Raw genomic sequence first — 24060 nt, forward strand, 5'->3', positions numbered from 1 at the left:
TTTCTAATTTCGCTTAGCTAGCTAGCAGCCTTCTCCATTACATTATTACGAGAAGTAGTAATTGTTAGCTTGTTAAATTAGCCATGAACGACTACAGCGATTAGTGTGACTGGCACGGGTCAGGACAACCACTGGCATAACAAATGTTACTATCCTATAGTGATTAGGACTGATGCTGACACCGGATTCAGCTTCAAACCTTTACTTATCTTTCTCTCTCTCTCTCTATCTCTCGTTTTTCTTTCTCTCTTAGTCCTTATGAAGAAGGACGGGAGTCTTTACTTTCGCTCGTTACGGTTCTAAACGTGACGCAAACTAGATTTCGTTGTCTCTTAGTCCTTCGTACGAAGGAAGTTACCCTTTAATCTTCCCTATTCATTTTTGAAACTTTTCGAACGACTTTCCAACCGCAGACGATGACTCATTGGAAACCGTCGTCTGTTTTTTTCTGTTTTTTTTTTTTTTAATATATGAAACTCGAGTAACTCGTTTTATTTTAACGAGTTACTTCAAAAAATGTCTTTTAAGAAATACGATACGATAGATTAATTACATTGATCGAAAAATCTATCATAACAATTCGTTATTATAGAACGAATTTTTATAAATCAAAATCAAACCCCTTACGGATAATTTATTTATTATATTTTCAGAAATCGAGCAATGGGGTTGGCGACGAAGGTGTGCCATTGGTTTTTCATAGGACTGGTCCTCGTGCTCTCTTCGAAGAGCCAGGCCAATCAAGACACTACCATTCGTCCAAAGAAATTCCATCTTGAAAGGATCGATACCGTTAGAATTCCATTGCATAATGAAACAAGTGATAGCAATCGTACCACCGAACGGATTTTAAGTCCAGTTCTTCGTAAACGAAGATACGTTCGTTTTCCTAGCGGTCCTGGTGGATATGTTTTCGAAACGAGTGGCCCGGCCATCGGGCCGAGAAACGTTGGAACTCATCCAGCCTCACGTTTCGGACCCCAAACACAATTTTCATCACCTTGGAGGCAGTACAAGTCCCTTTGGAGAAGTCCCGTTTCTGAATACTCCAGACCGGTGATGGGTCATCGAACTCCGAGGTTGATATTCCGTGACAACGATTTTCTACCGCCTGCTGGCGGAGGAAGTACAACTTTCTTTCAATCCAATCAGCTGCCTGACTTTGAGGATGACGTTAGAGGTAATAAAACATCTTTCTTTTCTTTTCTTTTTCTTTTTCTTTTTCTTTTCCTTTTTCTTTTTTTTCGTATTTATCATTAACCAGTTCTCTTTTACATTTCATTGATTCTTTGTTAAGAACTTTATAAAGTTGTTCACTTATTTTCCTTTCATTTCGATTCAACATTCCCCAGGGATCGATATGTTCATGTCAATTTTCAGATAATCTTTTTAATTTTTATTATAAAAATCATTCGCATATCAATATATCTTACGGTAACGTTACTCCACAATGTACATAGTTAATTGAAATATATTGTAAAATATTTCATTTCTACTGATGCCCGAGTTCAATGACTTTATTTTTTCTTACGAAATCAAATTCCATCTCGCGGTTATTAATTCGAATCGAATGATAATCGAAGATATCTGACATTGATTTCTCGTTATTTGAAAATCGAGGATGGATCACGAAAAGAACAAAATTTCGTTCTAAGGGAACAAATTACGCGTTTCATTGATATTTTCTTTCAGATCATCGAAAGCAAACGTTAGAAGATTATCCCAGGCTGGAAACAGGTACGGTTAATAATTTATAATAAAATCATTATTAAATTATTTTCACATTGTGTACATGTAAGTTATAAAACACGATAAACAAAATGATCAAGTCGCGCTTGATAATTGTTTAATTGTTTAGAGATGAGGTAAAAGTTGTATAGGTGGTTGACAATTTCCGGCATTGTGTCTTTCATGGGAGGGATTTCTTTAGGGATAGCCTAACGCGTTCGTTATACTCTGGGATTAGCAATATAATAATAACAGGCATTACGGTAGGCTGCTTTGAAAATTGAGTCGCACATTGACGAAATCTTACTTAAGCAGAGTCACGGAGTCTAGACTTGGAGTAATTGAATGATCGACGATCCAAATTGGTTTTATTATATATTATATATTCGTTCGTTTATTTAATTGCATACGAGATCAACAACAACAACAAAAAAAGAAACCAAAAGAATTCGAAAGAGGAAGAGAGAGAGAGAGAGAGAGAGAGAAAGAAAGAAAAAGAAAAAGAGAAACAAGTTAGCAAATATTTTGTGCAGAATCTCGTCAAGAGAAAAGACCGCTTTGGAAGGGCGACGATACTTTGTGCGCCGACGGACGAACCTGTGAATTTTTTCTAATGTGCTGGATGTCCGCCGGCCTATTGGATGGCAGTTGTGGTGGCATTATGTTCGCTTGTTGTCACCGAAAAGATCCTAAAACAATCTCCGATTCTAACTTCCTCGAGACGCCTCGAGATCAATCTCAACAACTTCCGCTGGAAACTTATACGGAGGCTACCAATGACGATCGTAAGTTCTTCCTCGCCAATAAAGAAGCATGTCGCCATCTTCATTCTCATCTCGCTTATGTTAGGCTTCGATTATAAAAGGAATACGAAACTTATTAGATCATTCGAGCACACTGTGGATCTTACAAGCACGTAAATTATTCTTTTTTAACACTTATTTCATTTTTGTTTTCTTTTCTTATATCCTATCCATCGTTGGTCGATCGTTTATCGATTTGTTCTAATACAATCATTTCTTCTTTTTCTTTTTCTTCTTCTTCTTCGATATTGACTATCTACGTTGTACGTTTGTAATACGTCTATTCGTTCTTTTCTACAATTTAATTTTTCTTTTTCTTCTTTCTCTTCTTTGTCTTATTAAATATATATATATGTTACCGTCAAAGCCGGAAATCAGTCATTGCTAGTAATTCCTCGGCATTGTTATTAATGCAAAGCGCCTTCCGATGAATCGGAAATGTCAGAGAATGCAATACTGTAAATTGTGCATCTTTGGAATTTCTTCGAAAAGTTTTGGTAAATATTTTGTATACTAAAAGTAAATAGATTTTAATGATTTTTATATTAAATTAAAGTACACTCTTTTGTCTACGCGTAGAGTACCTTTCCGAATTATAAATCAATCTGAAAAGGTTCATAAAATGGCAAAGAATGCGATGCTGCAAATTTTTCTTACTTTGCCATTTCTTTGAAAAGTTTCGGCAAATATTTTTTAAACTAAGAGTGAATAGATTTTAATGACTCTTATATTAAATTAAAGTACACCCTTTTTTCTACGTGTGAAATACCTTATCGAGTTATAAATCGATTTGCAAAGGTTCAGGCTATATTTTCTAGACATTAGTTAGACAGATATTCATAGAGATTTCCACGGAAAGCAGTATTTTTTCTTTCCTATCGTTTTGGAAGATAGACAGGTTTAGAATGAAATGCTTTTTCTTGTATGGGTTGTTTTGGGGTACTATGTTCGATGCCTAGGGAAAACTCTGTAAATAGTCTTATTTCCAATTTCGTCTGAAGGCTCTTTGCATTGATAACAATGTTGAGGAATTACTAGCAATGACTGATTTCCAGCTTTGACGGTAACATATATATATATATGTGTTTATGTGTATACGTGTTATATGTATGTATATAAAAATTCTTCTTCTTTTTCGTTAACTTTTCTTATCATGGAATTTTTTTCTCTCTCTCTCTCTCTCTCTCTCTCTTCTGACAATTCTAAAATAAAAAAAAAAAGAAAAATAATAATATTCGTCTGCATGTTTTGTTGGTCAAGTAAGTGCATACTTGCGTGTCATATTTTGTAAATGGTCTACCTTTTACTTCTATATTCACTTTCTTATTATTATTCTTCTTCCACTTTCGATCGACTACTCGTCGTCGATATTCAATCATTTGAAAGGTGGTCGCTTTTACAATGAGTTACGACAAGCTAAAGTTTTATCGACGTTTCTAATCTTAAAATGACTCGTTCTTTTGCTAATAGTTCATCGTCTCTTTGCTAGAATAGAATGCAACTATTTGGGTTTTGTATGAACGAGCCTCGTATTGTCGATCGTTCGAAACGACGAAGAAAATCGAGGAATTAGAAACCGAGATTCAATTGAAGCAGTCGACTACTCGTTCTTTATTACGAGTCAAGTAATAACAATAATTATACCAATAACAACAATAATAATAATAACAATATTCCGCGAACACAGTAAATTATATTCATTTGCACAATCGTCGATCATGTTCATAGTAAAATGCGATATCGTTTTTCCAATCGTACGATCGTTAAATCGACGAACCATTGAAACTTGAAATCGAATCCTTTTTTTTTTGCACATCTTTTATATGTAATAACAACGAGTCTTTAAACCCAAAAGGAAACGTTTCTTTAACGAATTTTACTCCAAGTCTAATTCGGTGATACTAATCTTTGCAATTAAACAGCTGTTCGATCGTAAATACGTAAGAACTAAGAATTTCTTCAAAAAAATTACATACAAAAAACTAATTAATTTTTTTTAGAATAAATAAATTGCTTGGAAATAAATAATTACAAATTATCATTTATATACATATAATACTTTCATTTTTACTGATCCATGTAAGGGGTCGTAAGAAAGAGTTATACTTATCAATATACGTATAAGTATTTAGTTGTATTCTATAATACGATGTATTTATTCTAAAAAAAAAAAATATGTATTTTTTAAACGTCTCCAGGAAGGAAAACAAAATCAGAATTAATATTCCAGATTGCGGTATACCAGTTTCAAAGCAAACAGCCCAAAGAAGAATCGTCGGGGGTGACGAGGCTGGTTTTGGAAGTTTTCCTTGGCAGGTTAGCTACAGAAACAAAAAAGAAAAAAAAAACGAAAAATATTCTCTCTTTGTTGTAAACGGATATGTCGGTTTTATATTTGAGAATTAAATAAAATGTGTTCTCTTTTGTTATCTTCAGGCTTACATACGAATAGGATCCAGCAGATGTGGTGGTACGTTGGTTAATCGGTACCACGTTGTAACAGCTGGTCATTGCGTAGCAAAGTGAGTGAAAATAACTGGCATATATTCGTTGTGAAATGAAAAGCAACAGAATATATTAGATCATTAATTGTTTCGTAATTATTTTTTTTTTCGTTATTCTATTTCTGGTAAATTCATCAGAGCTTCGGCACGTCAGGTACAAGTTACCCTTGGAGATTACGTAGTCAATTCAGCGACCGAATCATTGCCCGCTTATACTTTTGGTGTTCGAGAAATTCGAGTTCATCCATATTTCAAATTCACGCCACAGGCCGACAGGTAAATTCCGATAAATCTTTTCAACGAAAAAAATCCACAATCTTTTTGTTCAATATGTTTCCGTTTCATTTGAATTGTCCATTTGTTCGCAGATTCGACGTAGCAGTGCTCAGATTGGATCGACCGGTTCATTATATGCCACACATTTCACCTATTTGTTTGCCGGAAAAAAATGAAGACTTTTTAGGTCAATACGGCTGGGCTGCTGGATGGGGTGCTCTTCAAGCTGGTAGATCATACCGATATGCTTTTATCTTAAAAAGACAAGTTTTAAAATACAAGTTGTTCCTAATATCTGGACCATTTATGTATTTGGTCATACATTTTAGGTTCAAGATTACGACCAAAGACACTTCAAGCGGTTGACGTACCAGTTATAGACAATCGTATTTGCGAAAGGTGGCATCGTTCGAATGGTATAAACGTGGTCATCTATGACGAGATGATGTGTGCTGGTTATCGTAGCGGCGGCAAAGATTCATGCCAAGTAAGTAAATGTTTATTCATTTTTAATCAATAATTTTTTCATTTAATATAATTTATGTTCATTGTTTGTTACTATAGGGCGACAGTGGTGGTCCATTAATGTTAGAGAAAACAGGAAGATGGTATTTAATAGGAATCGTATCAGCTGGTTATTCTTGCGCTCAACCAGGACAACCAGGGATTTATCATCGCGTAGCAAAGACAGTTGATTGGATAACTTACGTTATTAACTCGTAGCATTCTACGTGGATCAATTTTTCTATCGCTCTGTTTTTATTTGCGTACATCATGAACTTTGCATGACACAAAGTTCTTGAATGAAATAATCGAAAATTCATTTTAAAAAGAGTCCATATCATTCGAAATCCGTGGACCCGAATGTTCAGCGATGAAAGAAAACGATGAAGTTAGTTTTGTTAAAGACTCGAAGGAACGATACAACGATACTACTTTCCTTTACGTGATACGCGTTGAGATTACGTTTACGATTTAATAATCTCAGCCATCTTATTTAATGACAATCATTTGTAAATATTCAAAGGAGTTATAAATAACACAACGTTAATTTAAGTTCATTTTTTTTGTTTGTTAAGGCACCCAAGAAATCGAGGTAAATCGACGCGTTTATTCGATTACGTGTTCATTCAATCGTATGGGTGTGACAATTGTTTTTGTAATCACGCTTAATAAATTTTCTTCTTTTTTTTTCTTTTATAAATTGCATCCCAAGCAATTGAATACCCTCCTTGCGCAAAGATTCATTTAAGAATAACGAAGATCGGATAGGAAAAAGAAAAGCAGGAGAAAGATGATCGAAGGTATGAATGAAAACGCATAGTTTTTTTTTTGTACGTTAAAAACATATCATTCCTTATTTTTGACATTCATTATTTCTTTTTCAACACAAGCTATAGCGTTGCAAATAGTTTAACGCATTTTGTTTTTAAGTATCTCTATATGCATTCATAGAATAAGTACACGTATTTATTATCTTGATCGCGTTAACGTTAAGTGCATTGCGACAACATTGCGAATTATTCGTTATTTGCTTGTCGTCAATTCCGTTGATTTGTTTTTTCTTTTTCTTTTTCTTTTAAGCACAAGATTCATCATGTTTTATCATTATCACCTATTATAATACGTTAAGGATAAACGATACCAGTTATAAATTCTCGTGATATTCAAAATCATTATCAACGCTGTTTAATGGATGGACAAAATCTTAACGTTGAATCTCGAAATAAATGCATAATTGTTGATAAAACGTGTATCATACTGATCACGAAAGATTTTTAACTGGTATTTGATCCTAAATTCAAGGTCTAGCTAATAATTACATACGAAATCAATTTTTGTCTAATATTAGATTACACATAGAAGATTACACTCATCCAGAAGTTCGTGACTAAAAATTAGAAGAAAGATTTACAAGTGACAAATTCATTGAACATTTTTCCTTAACTTTACTTTGTTTCTTTCTTCTTTCCCAGTTATAAGTACATGTATATATGAATTCGATATTCTAATCATGCTAACAATTTTCACGTACGAAACGAAAACTTCCTAATCGCTAGTTTATTTTTGTCGCGCTTCGTGGATGAGCCGAAATTTCTTTCCTTTTCTTCTTCTTCTTCTTCCTTTTCATTTGTTATTTTTTAAATAAATAACGATATTAATACTTTCTCTTGAAATAGCTACGATTTTAATACTAGTAGTTAGGGAAAGGAGGACGCGAAGAGAGAGAGAGAGAGAGAGAGAGAGAAGTCGGGTCAAAAGGAACCCCATTTTTTTTCGCTCAATATCGAGACCCATTTAACTTAAATTACTTCTTTTTCTTTCTTAAATGAGCATACTAAAGTATTCTTAAAAATATGATTTATCGTCGTTTACAAGCTGTCGTAGAAACCGCACGTTTTTTCCTAAATGCCTTTACTTTAAAATCCTAAATAATGCCAAACACACACACACACACACACAGCGTAGAAAAACGCATTAAATATTTTTGAAGAACGCTAAGAGATTGTTCCTATCTATCATCGATCGATGCGCCTCGATCTTTACAAACAAATTAGATTCAGAAATTAAATTAGGTAAAAAAAGAAGAAAACAATATTAGAAATTAAAATTCCGATTATTTTAAAGTCGAAAATAATGATCGTTCATACAAAGGCTCGCTTGCACGATTGATCGACCCATATGGGGGTGATACCATTCGACGATACTCGTATCTAAACATATATATATATATTAATTAAAAATTACCAAGTTAGTGAACACACGTAAAAATAAGTTTCTCATGTAGGGACATTGAAGTACATTCTGCCGAATGCGTGAAGAAGAAAGCACCATCTTTTTGTCCATTGATGAATAATACTTCGAACGGAAGCGTTCGACATGTTAAAAATAACGATCGATAGGGAAAACACCACGGTTATGATCAAAATTCGTCAGCTAAGATGCGATCCTCGAAAGATTAAGGATATTCCGAAGGGAATGACAAATAAAATTAATTGATTTCCATCGACGATAAAATATTTCAATAATATGTAACAATAATTATAATCGACCGATCCAGATAGAAAATGTTTCTGGTTGGTGTCATCGATCATTAATAATCGATCGTTCGAACGAACTAATTCTCAGGATGGTAAAATATCGAGTTCGAGGACGCTGTGTGTACTGGGTGCCAAACCGTCCTCGCTCTTGTGAACAAGAATTTCTTTGAAGTCTCTTAATCTTTGCGGTTGCAAAGTCGTCGTAGGATTTCTTGGTAAAGTTGCGATAGGATTAGTGTTGTGAGTTTTAAACGACTTGTCATATTGATTTATACCATTTTCTGATTCAGAATTGTGTCTTCTCTTGGTCATCAGTTCTATTTTCGATTGTTTGATTGATTCCTTTCCCTCAAAGCACGGTACGGTTTGCATTGACACGGTATTCCTACGATCGTTGAAGAGAGATCTAGGATTCAAAGTAACTTCTCTGGCAGAACCGAAAGGTTTAATGTTATTACAGATCGGACTGTTCATGAAGTTCGTGTCGGTTTGTCGGCAAGGTTCGGGAGCCCGTTTCTCAATTTTGATCTCGGTTACGTTTTGACGAATGAGAATGTCCGGTGCTGCTTCTGGTAATGGTTCTTGCGATATAGGCGGCCATTTCAAATCTCTCGCTAAATCGCGATCAATCGCTAAATATTTTCGTCTAGATTTGTCGATATTGTGCCAAAGATAACGTAATTTACTGAATACCAAATAATCAACGAATAAGTATTCCACCATCAAAGAGATTATGAAATTGGCGACTCCATAACCTACCAGAATGAAACGGAAGCTCATGTCATTGGGAAGTTCGAGCTCGAACGCATTGGCTAACCATTGAAACGGGAACAGAGCGAGATAGACGGAAAAAAGAGTTAGTAAAACGAAAGAAGCCAAAAGACCGTAATTAGTGAACATTGACTTTCTGTACGGGGGACCTTTTGAAAAAACTACGGCTAGAATGATGTACTGTATCGAGCTAATGGTAAATATGGTGTAATTTTCAAAACATTTAACGTTGTCCTTATCTTCGGCCGATTGACTCGTAAAATTAAAAGGTTTGTACCAATTCATTTGTTTTAGATGCCAAAAACTTGCAAATTGGAAAATGGCTACGATCAAGATTTGTGTTAACAAACTAAGAATCGGTGTTACACTGATGAGACTATTCAAAGGAGTTGTTTTTACCAATTGACCATCATAGGCTTTCGTTCGGCTAAAGAAGACAGCAAATATTGAAATAATGAACAGATCGATGTAAAGAAATTCAATGTCGGTCAAATTAGATTCGATGCTATAAAGAATCATCACGGAGATAAATTGTGTAAGCGAATACGCGGCCATGTATTTGAAATTGCCGAAAGATGTTACCAAAGCGGCACGGCCTTCTCGTATTACCGCAAGGATAGCAGAAATATTAGTTTCGCGACTGGTAAATGGCGACGCTACGGAAGATTCGGTATCCGACAAAGAAATTCCTGTGTGAGCTGCTTTCAATGCTCCGCAATCGTTTGCACCATCGCCCACCATAGCTGTAAAAAAGAAAATCATCGAATTTAATTACGCGTGATTAGATTTAACCATTCTGAAGTATTTTTCATTAACTACAATACGTACCAACGTAATATCCAAGAGCTTGTAATTCTTGAACCAGCTGCTGTTTCTGATCCGGTGACATTCTAGCAAAAACAACACCTCTAGTAGCCAATTTCGGAATCAGTTCAGGATAGTATTGTTTCACCAATGCCCACGTTTTCCCAGTCAGAGCGAAAATATAATTATTTCGCGTGCGTTGCAAACTGAAAAATATCAAAATAAATGATAATTACAAATCAATAAATTGTTGAAATCAAATCAATCACAAATGATTACTCACTTATCTGATAGATAATTAGCATCGTTTTCTAAAACGTTATTTCCAAAGGATCCACTTTCCACAGTTTCCAAACTGACCACGCTATTGTAATCTGTCATTTCACTAAAATCACCTTGACCTGTAGGTGAAATTGGCGAAGCTTGACTATTACTTTTAGTGAAATAAATCTGTGGTTTGGTTTGATTCTGTTGCGTAATTGCTGCCACTACGATGACGGTTGCTCCTTGTTTAACAATGTCACAATCTCTGGCTACTGATAATGCAGTCAACATGTTATCTCCTGTCACCATGACAGTCTTGAGGCAAGCAGCGTTTAAAGTTGCGATCACAGGATTAGTTTCGGGCTTCAAACGATTTTCCATTACTACGAATGCCAAGAAATTTAAGTCGATTTCGGCAGATTCACGACTCATCCGTTGTACTTTGGCATAAGGAAGACGGTTTAATGATTTATGCGCTATGGCTATTACGCGATAACCTTCTGCTGTATATTCTTGAAGAACGTTCGCAAAATCGGGCGGTACTATAAATGAATAATAATAATTTATCAAAAAACATTTGAAGAGAAAATGAAATAAATTAATACGACAAAAGCTTGGACTTACTGGATTCTGGTTTGGATAAGCTGAGAATCATTTCAGGACTTCCTTTGCAATAAAAATCAAAGTGATTAGCTCCTAATGTTCTGGTGATAACGCTCATCCTTTGAAGACTAGACGTGAAAGGAAATTGCCGAACGATACCAATTTCTACACCTTGTTCACCTAGATCGGCTGTTGAACCACCAGTCAAAGCAGGGTCTAAGTTGCTTAAAGAGATGCTATCGACCACGTCAGAAGTCATGGAATTCTGTCGGCTCATATCGATCGATACATCATTTGTTCCTTTCTTCGAGATTTTGGAACCCCTAGGAGGTCGAACTATCGTAGGGAAGAGCATAGAAAATTTGGAAGTATCCGATACGTCAGGTTCTTCCAGAGTCCAACCAGTAGATTCGAACATTTTTAAATCAAGTGGATCGCCTACCAACTGATTATCAATTATAGTGATTCCATGACACGTAACCATTCCTATTAGCAAATCGCTTAATGGCAAAGTCGTTATATCCTTTACAGGAAATTGGAATTTTGTTTCCGAAGCTGGTACAACACCCCACATATCGAGACCATCTTCAGTTAAAGTTCCAGTTTTGTCGAAACAAATGCAATCGATCGAACCGGAAACGTTTATGGTTCTTGGACTCGTACAATATATCTTGCTCGTTTCTAATCTTTTTTGAGCAACAAATCGACCAACCGTCATGGCTGCTGGTAAAGCAGGTGGTACTACGATAGTAATTAGATCCAGAGCTTCCAAGATAATGTGTTTCATCAGAACACCCCGCATAATTTTCGTTACTACCGTATAGATTACACCCATGCTGGCTATCCCGGCTAATAATACAACGAATTTATAAGAATCTTGTTCGAATTTGAAATCAACAGGTGGTGGATACATGATCGATCGTACCAATCCTCCTTTGCTAGTGCTAAAGCCTGTCCTGATGACAACTGCGAGTACCTGTTAAACACGAAACATACGATTGAAAGATCTATCACCTTATTTGTTTGTTAATATTAATATCTTTACAATATAAAATATATTTATAATTGAAACGTACCTTTTCCGATCCAAAATATCTCGTCTGAATAATCTTCGTGCCACAATAAAGAGTATGTCTAGCGTGTTCTTTTGTATCGTAGACAATTTCGTTGGAAGAAGGAATGGGCGTTTTTGTTACTGGAACTGACTCTCCGGTTAACATAGACTCGTTCAAAATACAATTTCCGGTTAAAAGCACAGCGTCACAGGTCATCGTACAACCGTGAGGTGGAATAACTAAAATATCTCCAGGAACTAAACGTTCCGCCGGTATACTTGCAGTTTGTCCAGTCGAACGATCTCTTATAACGGTTGCCAATTCAGACGAAACCGCGTGCACCGAAGATCGTAAATTATCTTGATTCTATTGGATAAAGAATTAACGATTAAAAATTACACGGGGGAAAAAATTTGGCTACGCAAGAAATAAAAATTTGCTTACTCGACGAGACTGGTTAACCGCCATTATGATACCGATGCTGGACATTAATAAAATAACCATTGCATAATAATAATAATCGTCTGCTACCCACAAGCCGAAGCTGAATAATTGGAAGACGTAAAATGGATTGAGTATTTCGAGGCATAATAATGTTATTATACTTTTTACTGGTATAACAATTTCATTGTTTCCATAAACACAACGCCTAGAACAATGAACAATCTCTTATTATAAAGAATAGTGATTACAATAAACTAGGAAACAATAGAAAGAATACCGTAATATTATTACCTCATGTATTGTTCTTGAGCACTTAAACCTTGCATTTGGTGTAGTGAAGAATTTACGACACCAATGTCAAGTCCGCGTAACTTTAAGAATTCAGATCTTTCTGTATCCCACACGTATGTTAACTTTTTGCAATTAAAAATGACGATCGATTGGACCTCTAAAAATGATTCTTCGTTAATTATTTTGTCTTTATTATTAAACGATTGTAATTATGTATAAGAATTTCATAAGAAATGATTTTTACGTTTAAAATGTCCGCCAACTAAATGCAAAGACAACGTTGGAATTTCTTCCTTTTCTGCTTTGATAGTTATCATGCTTCCGTTATCCATCCACGGCTCATTATCCATTAATGATTCTCCATCGAATGGTTTATTCCTTTGAATAAATCAATTGCATTTTATTATTATTATTATTATTTTTCTTTAAATTATCATATAAAATATCCAAATGTATACTAACATAACATCGCGAGCTGCTAAGGTCTTTAATTTTTTCACATAATAAATGGTATGCTTTTCTTGAAACTTTTCTACCAATAGAACAGTATCAGCCTCATCCAAAGGACATTTGGAATGAGTAGCTTGCAACATAAGACGTGGTATCCAATGGAAAATCAATCGCAAAAGACCGCAGGTAAGGAAGATGAAGAACCAGGTGATTACAGTCCAAGTATGATTTCTCTTGTAACTAAAATGAGAAGATAAATGTGACATATTTATAATCCTATTACATTTATTATCATATATCAAAATCGTTAAGATAATTCATCGTTTCCCTTTCTTAATTACCCATAAATTTCCATCTGATCTTCTTCGCCAGGATTGATGTAATCCACGCCATTTTTAAGATGAAGGAGACCGTTGCCTCTTGTACCTAAAATCAGATAAAAGTTTGATACAGTTATACACCGGAGATCGTTTGATAGCTTCGATAAAATAAATTGTAAAAATCTGAAACCTCAAATGAAAAATATTACTTTTATCCAAAAACGTGTAGCATCATAATTATCAATCGAAGACGCGAACGTGTCGAATTCATCTCTTTGATAATTTATATATAATAAAAAATATATTATATATATATATACATACACACGTGTAACGTTGAGCAAACAAAAAGATTACGAACGATCATTTTCACGGCTAGTGCGAGTTATCGGATATTCGTAAATTGTACGTAGATCAATGACGTAAATGTGTTTCGAATTCATTTCAATGTGTTTACGTTACGATCTATTCTTTACCATTCTTACCCTCTAGAAGTTCCGTTTTTTGTTCGCGTTGTTGTTCCGTGGTCGTGTCGGTAGTACGAGTTCCGAAAACGCTGTAAGCGTTTCTGGCGAAGCTCAGATTCAATTTGTTAGGTGTCGGCGGCATAATGATAACGATGGTGACGATCGGTCGATCGATCGATCACGTGGGATAAGAAAATAAAACTATTTCTTCTATTTCCTATTATCCCTATCTCTCTCTCTTCCCAAGGAAGCAGACGAGCAGAGGGCAATCGTGATTATTGCAAAGATTTCTTCGCGTCTTCACGAGGGCGCCTTCTCCTCTTCGACTATTTATATTCTTGTCCTTCTTCCCGATTGACTACTACTACTACCACTAGTACATATTACCACTAATATTTACTTCTTATGGATTATTATTGTCCATTGAAGGTGTGTAGGGGGAGAAAGAAAGGAGAGGGTTTTGTTGAATCGAGGGAGGTTGGATCAGAGAAGGGAGAGCTTAGTCGATGGTACAAATCTAATCGCGATTCCCCCTCGTGTCTTTCTTTCTCGTTTCTTACGATACTTTCTACTATCAGTTTAGTCAGGTTCTCTTTTTACTGTAAGTTCATCTATTCATTTGAAAAGAACCAAGGACACTGGAGATAGTTGACGAAAGGACTACAGGAGGAAGGTTGCGAGGCGATGGCTCGGTGGCGATTAGGACGCAAAAATCCTCTTCTATTTTTTCCTTTTTCTCGTTCCTTCTTCGGTCGTGGGCTAAATGATAACCCCGTCTGCTACCGACACCGATTACCCGCCATTTTCGGATCTCTCTTGGAGGTTCTCGAGGCTCTTCTAGGTGGACCGTTTTCTACCATTTGTTGGGTGACATTGATCTTAGGAAAGAGTAAGGAATGCGTACTATCGGAGCTTTTAGCTGAGAGAACGGCAGGAGAATATGGAAGCCGAGGAGCAGCAAGCGGTAGCCGATGCTATCGCTTCGGATCTACCGGCAAATTTCTGGATTCGTGTCAGTCTCCGGGATCGGTGAGCTTTCGCCAGCCGATTCGCGGCGTTGTTACCGAGCGTTCACCCTCGCTCATACCGCGCTCAAGGCACACCAGCCTCGAAACTTTGTTCCTCTTACAAGTGTTACTTCCTCCGAGTAACCTTGACCGAAATAGAATAAGCTTAACTAGCTCGAGATCCGAATAACAGCAGGTATCCTGAGAATAATCCTTTTGACTCGGCCTATCTTGCCTCCTCCTGTCTCTGATCGATCCGCAACCACCACCACCACCAATGACGACGACGACGATGGCGTCGTTGCTGTTATTGTTGTTCCTTCGACTCCTGGTCAAGATGCCACCTCCTCCACCTCCTACCGTCTCTCTTTTTTGCTCGTACCACCCTTTTGCTGCGCCCTTGTGCGATCTCAAATACATTACGGGTTATAGGAATATCTTTAGTGCCGTCGGGATTTCTCGATCGGCAGATTTTAAAACGAATGATTCCTGCTTTATCGACCTTAGATAATAACAGGGTTCCTTTTCGAATGATGCAATATCGGAAGAGAACAGAATTCTTCGTTTATATCGCTCGGGTTTGTCTTCTTTCTATTTCTTCTTCACTTTACTGCGATTTATCACAAACACAAACACTTACCGATCTTTAAATATATTTTTTATTTGTTATTATACTCCCCTTTAATTATCGATCAATCGTTACAACAACCACATTCATTCGCGAATGGATGACGTTTGGCCTTCTCGGGACGTTTATGAAAGTCTACGAATTTGCACAAGGGAAATCTATATATAGACAAGATTACGTCACGATCAAATAAATTCCTTCTCTTTCGACTTCTCTCGAAACGCGACTCGTTCTAATCTTTAGACGAAATATCGTTTAACGTTAATCGTCTTTTTTGATTATTATCTTCCCTTCCGACAAACGTCGAATGGCGCGAACGATACACAACACGCAACACAATCAAAACTATTTATATATTTATATATATATATATATATATTTATGTGTGTACGCGTGTTTGAATAATAGATATATGAAATTAATTTTAAAGGTATATTAAATTTTTCTAAAGTATCTATCTCTTTTTTCGAATATTTTTTTTCAAACGATTCGCTTTAAAGATTCACCCTCTTCGGGACTTCTAAGTACAGAGAACGCGGTACAAAAGTTTGTTCCTAGCATGTTGCTCATAATGAAATCCAACGAAACTTGAACGTAGCTTTCTCCAAATATATTCTCGTCGATGAAATGAACGAATTTTCGCGTTTTCCTCTTCCTTCTCCTCGTCGTCGTCGTCGTCGTCGTTGTTATCGCTACCGTTTTCCTCTTCCTCCTCCTCGTCGTTGCCTTTGGAATCTTCAGTTCTAACGACTTCAGCGCGTATTCCTTTTTATCCCAAATATCTTGCAAATTAAGAAACGGAAAAGAAAAAGTCTCCCCTTTCCGGGAGCTCACTTTACTATTTCTCGTTTTTCTTCTCTTCTCGGATACGGCTGCATCGAGGCTAATTGTTAGATAAAATTTTATACGATAAAAAAAATTCTTTTCTACTTTTCCGGCCCGCACAATTGTTCTTGTTGTTATTTGATTTCACTCGAATGTTTAACTTTGTTAAATAAATTTACAAGTAGGAACGCCTAGTAGTACTTCCGTTTTACTATCAAGATCGAACCCCGTCAATTTGCAACGGTAGACTGAAGTGAGCTTGGGAACAGGCACACGATTCGCGCTCCGGTCGATTCGTTTCGAGCAACGTGCTACTTTTAAGATGGCGGAATTGTAGCCTTTCCAACTCTACCTTACTCCCTCCACCCGATTATTAGCCTTTAACAAATTCTTTTTTTCACTCTCTCTCTCTCTGTTTTTCTATCTCTATTTCTTTCGCATTTTTGTACGATCGAACACCCGTACAAAATTAGCAGATAATATCGATTCCTTCAAACGTTTAACAAGATGTTTAACAAGTCAGAGCTATTTCAGTTTGATTGAAAAAGACGATGACTAATTTCTTCGTGACCCCTTATTTAATTCCATACTGTAGTTGTTTTTAACGCGAACGAATTAAGGGAATCATTTGGCGTATTGCACTGTCTTTCTTTCTCTCTTTCTAATTTGTTCATATTCCCATTATTTCTCATTCGCACAGACATAGTTTCAGTAACGTATTCGAGCACGCGCATGATTCATTTAGGGCTGTCATGTGTTCCTAAAGAACCCGATGCTTTTTCTTATCCCTGATTTTTGCTTACTCCAAAAGAACGAAGATATCGAATTGCACTTATTAAGAAATATTTTATTCCTTAACTCAGCATTCAAGTGACTCTTTTTCTTCTTACATTTTTGATCTTTTTTTTCTTGCTTCTTTGCGAAAAGAAATAATATTTTCTACAAAGTAAAGGAAGAAGTTCTTCCTTCGATGATTCTACGTTTACTACTCATCAAAGCGAGTTGTTTTTCGGCTAAGAAAACTCTCTTCGTTTTCCTTATTTCTCGGAATTTCGCATAGTTTGAAAATTGATGAGGTATCGCTTTTAGTAAGAAAATCAATTTATTATGCAATTAGAAGACGTACACGTGTACTATTCAAATTGACCATCTCTTTTCTATTCTTTCCACGAGCAGAACGAGGAAAAAATGTTCGCGCGATACGTGGAATAAAAAATTATTCCAATCGTTCGAATAGATTAATTGGATAACTTATTCGGGATTTTTCGAACAATATCGTAGAACGTTTATTTTTTGTTTCCCCCTTGCAATTTTTATAGAAACAATTTGGTTGCGTCGCACCTGAGATTATTCCACTTGCCCCCTCTGTCGTTACTTCCGAGTACTCTCTCGACCTATGACGATGAGGGCTATGACGACAACGACGACTATGTGAAGAAAGGTAACGACCGTGACTCATATGTTCTTTCACTAAATCTACCTCTTGGCACCTATTCGCCCCTGATGATTATACAGCCCTAATGTGTACACTTGTTTTCATAGTTGTTCGGTGTATCTCACCGATGGTGGTCGAAACATATACATGAGTTTAAAAGTACGCTACAAATGATTAACGCATTATACGTAATTTACTTTTTCTCATTCATTCTTGTCTCTCTCTCTCTCTCTTTTTCTTTTTTGTATACTTTGCACATGCGTTCTCTTTCCCTCTCTTTCCTACTACTCATGCATTTCTATAGAATATTGAACGATCTTTATTCATATCCTCTTCTTGCTAACTTTGACTAATGACGAAACAAACTTATCGAGCATGCTCTTACATATTAACACCTTCCAAGTTCTCTGATTGGTCAATTTTCCCCCTTTCAGTTCGCAAGGCCGTATTCGTAGATGTGAGAATTGTGCGATGGCACAGGTTTCATCAGGGGCGCCATTGAGAGTCCGGCAAAGGGTAAACAATTGAAAAAAAAAACTTTACAAATATACGAACACATGTATATTTTTTTCTCGTTATTTAAACTTATGCTAAGGAGCATAATTGTTTATTTACGTTCACAAATATTGTTCATATTTAATTGAAAATTAATTCATTAACAATATATTCTTACATTGAACATTTCCATAACTACTAACTATACAATAAAACCATCTACATAAATTTATAGCCTACATTAATACATACATACCTAACATAGTTAATTACTAATTTTCCGAGATTTTGCTCTTCCGTTTCGTAAAATGTATAAACGGGATTTTTGGCTTGCTTTTTTTAGGCACTTCTAAACTAATTTAAACGAACCATTTTCTAACAAAGTAGACACGTGCGTTTGAGAACGTGCTGAGACACGTGGTAGATTTCTATCGTTTCCTAGATAGATTTAGAATAGAGAAATAGAATCGTTATTCTAGATTGATTTGCAATTCTATTGGTTATTTATTTTAACACTATACTTCCACGGAAGATGTCGTTTTTGTCATATCGACGAAAGGATGTCTTTCTCTTATTCGACATTTTGGAAATCCTTATGACCGATAAAAAAATAGGAGAGAAAGAAATAAACAAGACTGTAATTATCAATCTACGTGGTTTTATGCACTATCCATGTATGTGGAATAAATTGGAGAATATTTTATTATCAATCGTATAAGTATTATTGTGGAAACAGATCAAACGTAAAAATCATGAAAAATCAACCACCATATATATGATGCACTTCCCCCCCCCCACCCTTTTATTTTTCATAATTAAATAATGAATGTCAATTGTATATCGCGAAGATTTTATTTATTATTTATCGAGGACAAAAATCATTACCTATTAATCGTGATAATTATTAATAATAAGAGCTTAATTAATATCGTAGCTAAGAATTTTATATTCGAATTCTTATCGTTGCGATGCGACAATTTCATTTTCGAGATTACAACTTTGTAGATAAGACCACAATATGCCGCGAATCGTCATTTTGTTGATATATACTGACTCATCAAATCGTTGCAGGCATCAGAAATAGGAAATGATTTATTACATTTGTTGACTCTATTAACATGTGGATCAAATGATGATTCGGTGATACAGATGCACGTGTAGATTTGTCTGTGCATACAGGAAATTTTTATACCTCGATCCATCGAGGTCATATTATCTTGCAAAAAATAATTACTAGATTACCCGATTAAAGGATTACTTGATGGGAACAATTGTAATTGCAAGATTATTAAATGCACCTGTATTAACAACAGAAATGCGTATTAAGACCTTGTTAACAACTTTTTTACTTCCGCGTGTTACTTTTTAAATTATTTATGCATTTGCGCTTGTGTAATCGTTAAGTATATTTTGAAAAAAAACAGGATATTTGTGAAAGGAAATTAAAATGTCTTTGAAGTTTTTTATTATTTATTTTTTATCAGCGAATGGTCGAGAAATATTCCAAAATTGTTAACCGGTAGCGTACGCGTCTAAGATATTCGCTGATTAGAAATAAGAAAAATAAGCAAAACCTTTAAACCATTTTCTACGTTTATTTTGGAATACATTTAAAATTCGTACTCGTCTCAAATATCTCCCGACGTCTGGCTAATGTCGTGCCAAATTTCGATCATATTTAGAAAATCGCGTCATCGTAACCGAGTCTGACTTCTTGTTATTTAGTATGCGCCTACAAGGCTCGAAATGAATCATCGAAATTTTCTGAAATTATTTTCGTACAATACTATTTTAAGAAATCTATTTATTTTCGGTGTAACAAAATATTGATAATTTCGAAGCAGCTGTTTATTAGTCCAAAGTATATTTTTCAATATTTTCCTATAACAAATATTTGTTTTTCTTTTCTTTTTGTTCTACTTCGTTTGCTATCGAATTATTTCGTTGGAACAATCGAAGAATATTATATCGCTCGTCTGATAATCTCACGACAAAATCGAATACACGTAGCATTTCGATCTCACGTATATACAATAATTTGATCGGTGATACGTGAATGAAAAATACAGATGCCATATTTAAAGTAATCTTCAGTCTTACTAGGGTAAATAGTTTACGTTATGATAAATGGTTTCCAATCGATAGAACCATTTACTTACGTCGTCAATTTTATGTAATTATTCAACTATAAAATTGTACAAAAATACTTTGAAAGGTAAATGCTACGCGATATTTAAAAAAGAAAAACGTATGGTTTAACAAAAATTGTAGTAATAATCAGCGACTCATATAATAATTATTACAAACTTTGACAATTAATCGGAATACATTTGACAGTGCTGCTGCAGTAGCCTCTAAGGTTATCTTTGATACTGGAACGATCACATTTCTCATTTCTTGTTAAGTTAAAAATGTAGTGCTTACAAACATGCGAAAGATGATAAATGTGAGAAGTAATAAACCCTCGTTATTGGCACACACGGAATAATACTAACATATTATGTTGATAGACGGCACATTTGAAGTTACGTAAGATTAGTAATCATTTTTTACTATTTTACTAAGAAATGATCAGCAACCAATAACGTAAAGAGGATAATACGTGCTTGACATATTTTCATCACTTATCCGTGATGCATCGATTATATTATTATTCGTTAATTTATTAATTATATTCAATGCTTAGAAATTCGCTTGGATATTATTATTATTATTATTATACGCAGTTATAAGATCGAGAATGAATTTGTGTGTTGATAAAAAAAAATAAATTTCAACGATTTTGGTAAGAGAAAAAAAGATAGGTCTGTCAGTTTCGATTAATTAATCATCTCGAAGCGCGATTATTATTTATGGCAGCCACAGTTCGAAGATCTCTCCCTATGATCGTTCCGAGTATTACAGTGTCATTCTTTCTTTTTCTTTTTTAATTTTTTTTTTCCTTCTCGGAGGATCAACGAGGTCGAGGCTAAAGTTATTTCACGAATATATATGTTCATTCGTGCGTATATTTATGTATTTACTCCCTGTAGAGATATCAATCTAAACGATTAACTCGATCGACGAACCGAGTTATAAACGAACACGAGGACCACTATCTTACAAATAAATATGTCCCTTCGTTTCTTACAATTCTTGTCTGCGACATGAAATTTATGTCAATTTAAGTAGAACAAGAAATTGTACTTTCTTCCTAGATATTTTCAATATTTTATTTGATATTTTTAAACTTAAATATATTACACAAATTAAATAATATTTTCATTAGAGATGCGTTTACAATATTTATGAGATAATAATAACGCAATTTTCTTTAACGAAATACTTGAAAAAATTATAAGTGATAAAACAATATAAATAAAAATGATGTTGCACGTGTGATATAATCTATATGTGTTTTGTATTTTACGTAGACAATATATTGAAACTAATTGATTGTATGTTTTTCTATTGCTGCTTCTGTAAAAAATTCTATCCGTTAGGAAAATAATTTGTAAAACTCGCGCATAAAATCACACGTCGGAGAATGACACGAAATAAGAATTTAAAATAAAGTTGCTTCCTCTCTTACTTCCGACGGTTCGTATCGATTTATTCGAAATAGACACGTTGTTAAATTCATGATATAAACTTGTCAAGAATATTATTTTTCGATGAATTATTAAATTCTTACAGATTATCTCTTACAATCGATCGTATCGATCAGTTGAGAAAACAATTTGACCAATTATAGATAAGAAAAGACATTTAAAATTAAATGAAACTGTTGTTCGTGCTTAGAATTATTTACTACGTTATTTTTGTATCTAATTTAGATAATCACGTGTTATAGAAACATTTTATTTTTCGTTGAATAATATTTGTCTTTTTCGCAACATAAAAATTATATTAATAACAACAATAAAGATTTTACTTTTTGTTAGAGTAAAGTGATAACAAAAATATATTAAAATAGGATAAAAATCGAACAGAGAAAAATAATAATAATAATAATAAATATCGTACCATCCATGATATCCATGTTGACGTTTGGTGAAAAACTGTCTTCTTCCTTTTGAGTAGATTGCAAAATTTGGTATTCTCGGATTTGAGATATAATTCACTTTCACGAACAGAGAGAGAGAGAGAGAGAGACAAAAATATGCAGCTTTTTTCAAAAGTAATCAAAAACTACAGGTTTGTTAGGCATCGCGATTCGACACAGCGTCGTCTTCTGATTGGAATAAAACGATAATACGTCGTGCACCGACACAAATGGTGCACTTGAATTCGATGCAAGAGAAATATCCGAGAAGTGACTACCTTACGATATGAAAAATCGGTAAGCACTGATCAGAATATGCAATAGAAAAGAAAACGCAGGAAGAGATTGGATATCCGTGACCGTTCTCCGTTAATTCATACCTTCAATCCGATGTTGAAGAGATACGAAAAAATAAAAAAGTAAAAAACAAATTTTTCGTTGCCTTATTAAAACGAATAAAAATGACACAAGGATTTCTCGTCGTAGCAAAGGCCACCACGCGCACAATTTCAATCGTCCTTGATAATAAAGTCCTTGTTTTTTTTCCGTAGAAATGGTGAAATCCTTGAGAGAAACGTTCCCTATCTTCTTTGCCGATCGAACTTGATCAAAGATCTTTTAACATCCGGGTAATAAGAAAACACTCTAGATCGATTAGTATCGTTCGCTCGAGTTAGATCGTTTGATCCAGCGATCGACGTCACCGTCATTCCTCCGATTATCTTTGATAACAATGACGGGATACAAAGGTAACAACAAGAACTATAACAACGTTATAATTAATAATAATAATAATAATAATAATAATGTCTACGAGAGAGTAGGAACAACAGGCTCGACGAACCGAGCGACACTGTTCGTTCGTACAGCTCGGCAAATGCTTTTCGCGCGTCACCACGATTCCAACTTCCGATCTCATAGAACGATTGCGATTGGCTGAGAACGTTCGTTATCACTGATCAACTTGCCATTGGAACTGTTATTGTAAGCGGATGCTTATTTCTTTCAAATCGTTTTATTCTGTTACTTTTTATCAACTTTCAAAGTGGGTTTCGTAATAACGAGCATTCGATGATTACAGTCTTAGTTAAGTGGGCAACCGATAAGAGAAAGTACCGAATGCTGTGTACCCGTGTGTAGAAAATACGTGTATCTATGTACGCGTAAAACTTGTACGTATAGATATGTGTGCATGTATGTATGTAAGTACATACCGCCTTTCTCTCGATCTTCAACATTCCTTTACCTGATCCACCGGTAGAGACTTATCCTTTTTCGTCTTCTTCGTCGTTGAATCTAAGCACAAACTGTACACTCACTTCTCATTGGGTACTCCCTTCTTATATATATATATATATATTATTTATTTTATTATATTATTTACGCGTGCATGTGTATGCATGTATTTAACGTGGAAACTTTGAGGTTTGTTGAGTGATCTCAGTCGTGTCAGAGGATCATCGTTTTTACTGATATCATTTTAACTTTACCGACGGGAAACGCATAAATTTGTCTCATATCTTTCATCCAATTATATATATATATATTACTTTCCACGTTCGAACACAAGTTTTCTATCTTAAGTTTTACAATTCCGTGTGCTATGTTTCTCGATTTTCTTTTACGATATATTTGTTGTTTTATAGATTTTTTTTTCTTTAGTATCTTTATTGGAAGTTACTGAAATAAAGAAATAGAGTTAATTACTAATCAGTAATAACGATAATAATCAAATGATTGGTTAAATATCGTATGGTATACAACTCCTACATGAGTCGGTGAGATTTTTCCATGGACGACTCATATATGGGTCATTAATGACAGA

At 34.9% G+C, this 24060-nt stretch overlaps 2 protein-coding genes across 4 annotated transcripts; one reads left to right on the forward strand and one right to left on the reverse strand.

Annotated features, from left to right (window-relative positions):
- Positions 1-663: 663 nt before the first annotated feature.
- LOC106786427 (serine protease 42-like) lies at positions 664-6586 on the forward strand. The gene is made up of 9 exons (XM_014747808.1): positions 664-1180; positions 1693-1737; positions 2262-2513; positions 4762-4847; positions 4968-5053; positions 5174-5311; positions 5404-5540; positions 5641-5798; positions 5876-6586. Exons 1-9 carry the CDS (start codon positions 664-666, stop codon positions 6032-6034), a joined length of 1578 nt encoding a protein of 525 aa, XP_014603294.1. The 3' UTR covers positions 6035-6586.
- Positions 6587-6650: 64 nt separating this feature from the next.
- On the reverse strand, positions 6651-23880 carry LOC106786435 (probable cation-transporting ATPase 13A3). Of its 3 annotated transcripts, none has more exons than XM_014747841.1 (11): positions 22217-23880; positions 13376-13460; positions 13047-13274; positions 12829-12962; positions 12585-12741; positions 12294-12498; positions 11871-12215; positions 10816-11770; positions 10211-10733; positions 9952-10133; positions 6651-9866 (listed from the first exon to the last, which is right to left on the reverse strand). In XM_014747841.1, exons 1-11 carry the CDS (start codon positions 22230-22232, stop codon positions 8437-8439), a joined length of 4260 nt encoding a protein of 1419 aa, XP_014603327.1. In that variant the 5' UTR covers positions 22233-23880; the 3' UTR covers positions 6651-8436. The 3 variants fall into 3 exon arrangements, with proteins under 3 accessions (XP_014603327.1, XP_014603324.1, XP_014603323.1); XM_014747838.1 differs by lacking the exon at positions 22217-23880 and adding an exon at positions 13840-15868; XM_014747837.1 differs by lacking the exon at positions 22217-23880 and adding an exon at positions 13831-15868.
- Between the last annotated feature and the right edge of the window lie 180 nt (positions 23881-24060).

The sequence above is a fragment of the Polistes canadensis genome, unplaced genomic scaffold (genome assembly GCF_001313835.1).
Source record: "Polistes canadensis isolate GaletaPanama2010 unplaced genomic scaffold, ASM131383v1 scaffold_74, whole genome shotgun sequence".
NCBI classification, from domain to species: domain Eukaryota; kingdom Metazoa; phylum Arthropoda; class Insecta; order Hymenoptera; family Vespidae; genus Polistes; species Polistes canadensis.

What these genes read in the sequence shown, in the direction of transcription:
- LOC106786427 (XM_014747808.1), top strand. Translation starts at nt 664, where the DNA reads ATGGGGTTGGCGACGAAGGTGTGCCATTGGTTTTTCATAGGACTGGTC. An exon ending in TTGGAAGTTTTCCTTGGCAG is followed by an intron (nt 4,848 to 4,967) that starts GTTAGCTACAGA and finishes TGTTATCTTCAG; the next exon opens with GCTTACATACGAATAGGATC. An exon ending in GCGGCAAAGATTCATGCCAA is followed by an intron (nt 5,799 to 5,875) that starts GTAAGTAAATGT and finishes TTGTTACTATAG; the next exon opens with GGCGACAGTGGTGGTCCATT.
- LOC106786435 (XM_014747837.1), bottom strand. Translation starts at nt 13,963, where the DNA reads ATGCCGCCGACACCTAACAAATTGAATCTGAGCTTCGCCAGAAACGCT. An exon ending in GATATTTTGGATCGGAAAAG is followed by an intron (nt 11,771 to 11,870) that starts GTACGTTTCAAT and finishes CGTGTTTAACAG; the next exon opens with GTACTCGCAGTTGTCATCAG. An exon ending in CTTATCCAAACCAGAATCCA is followed by an intron (nt 10,734 to 10,815) that starts GTAAGTCCAAGC and finishes ATTCATTTATAG; the next exon opens with TACCGCCCGATTTTGCGAAC.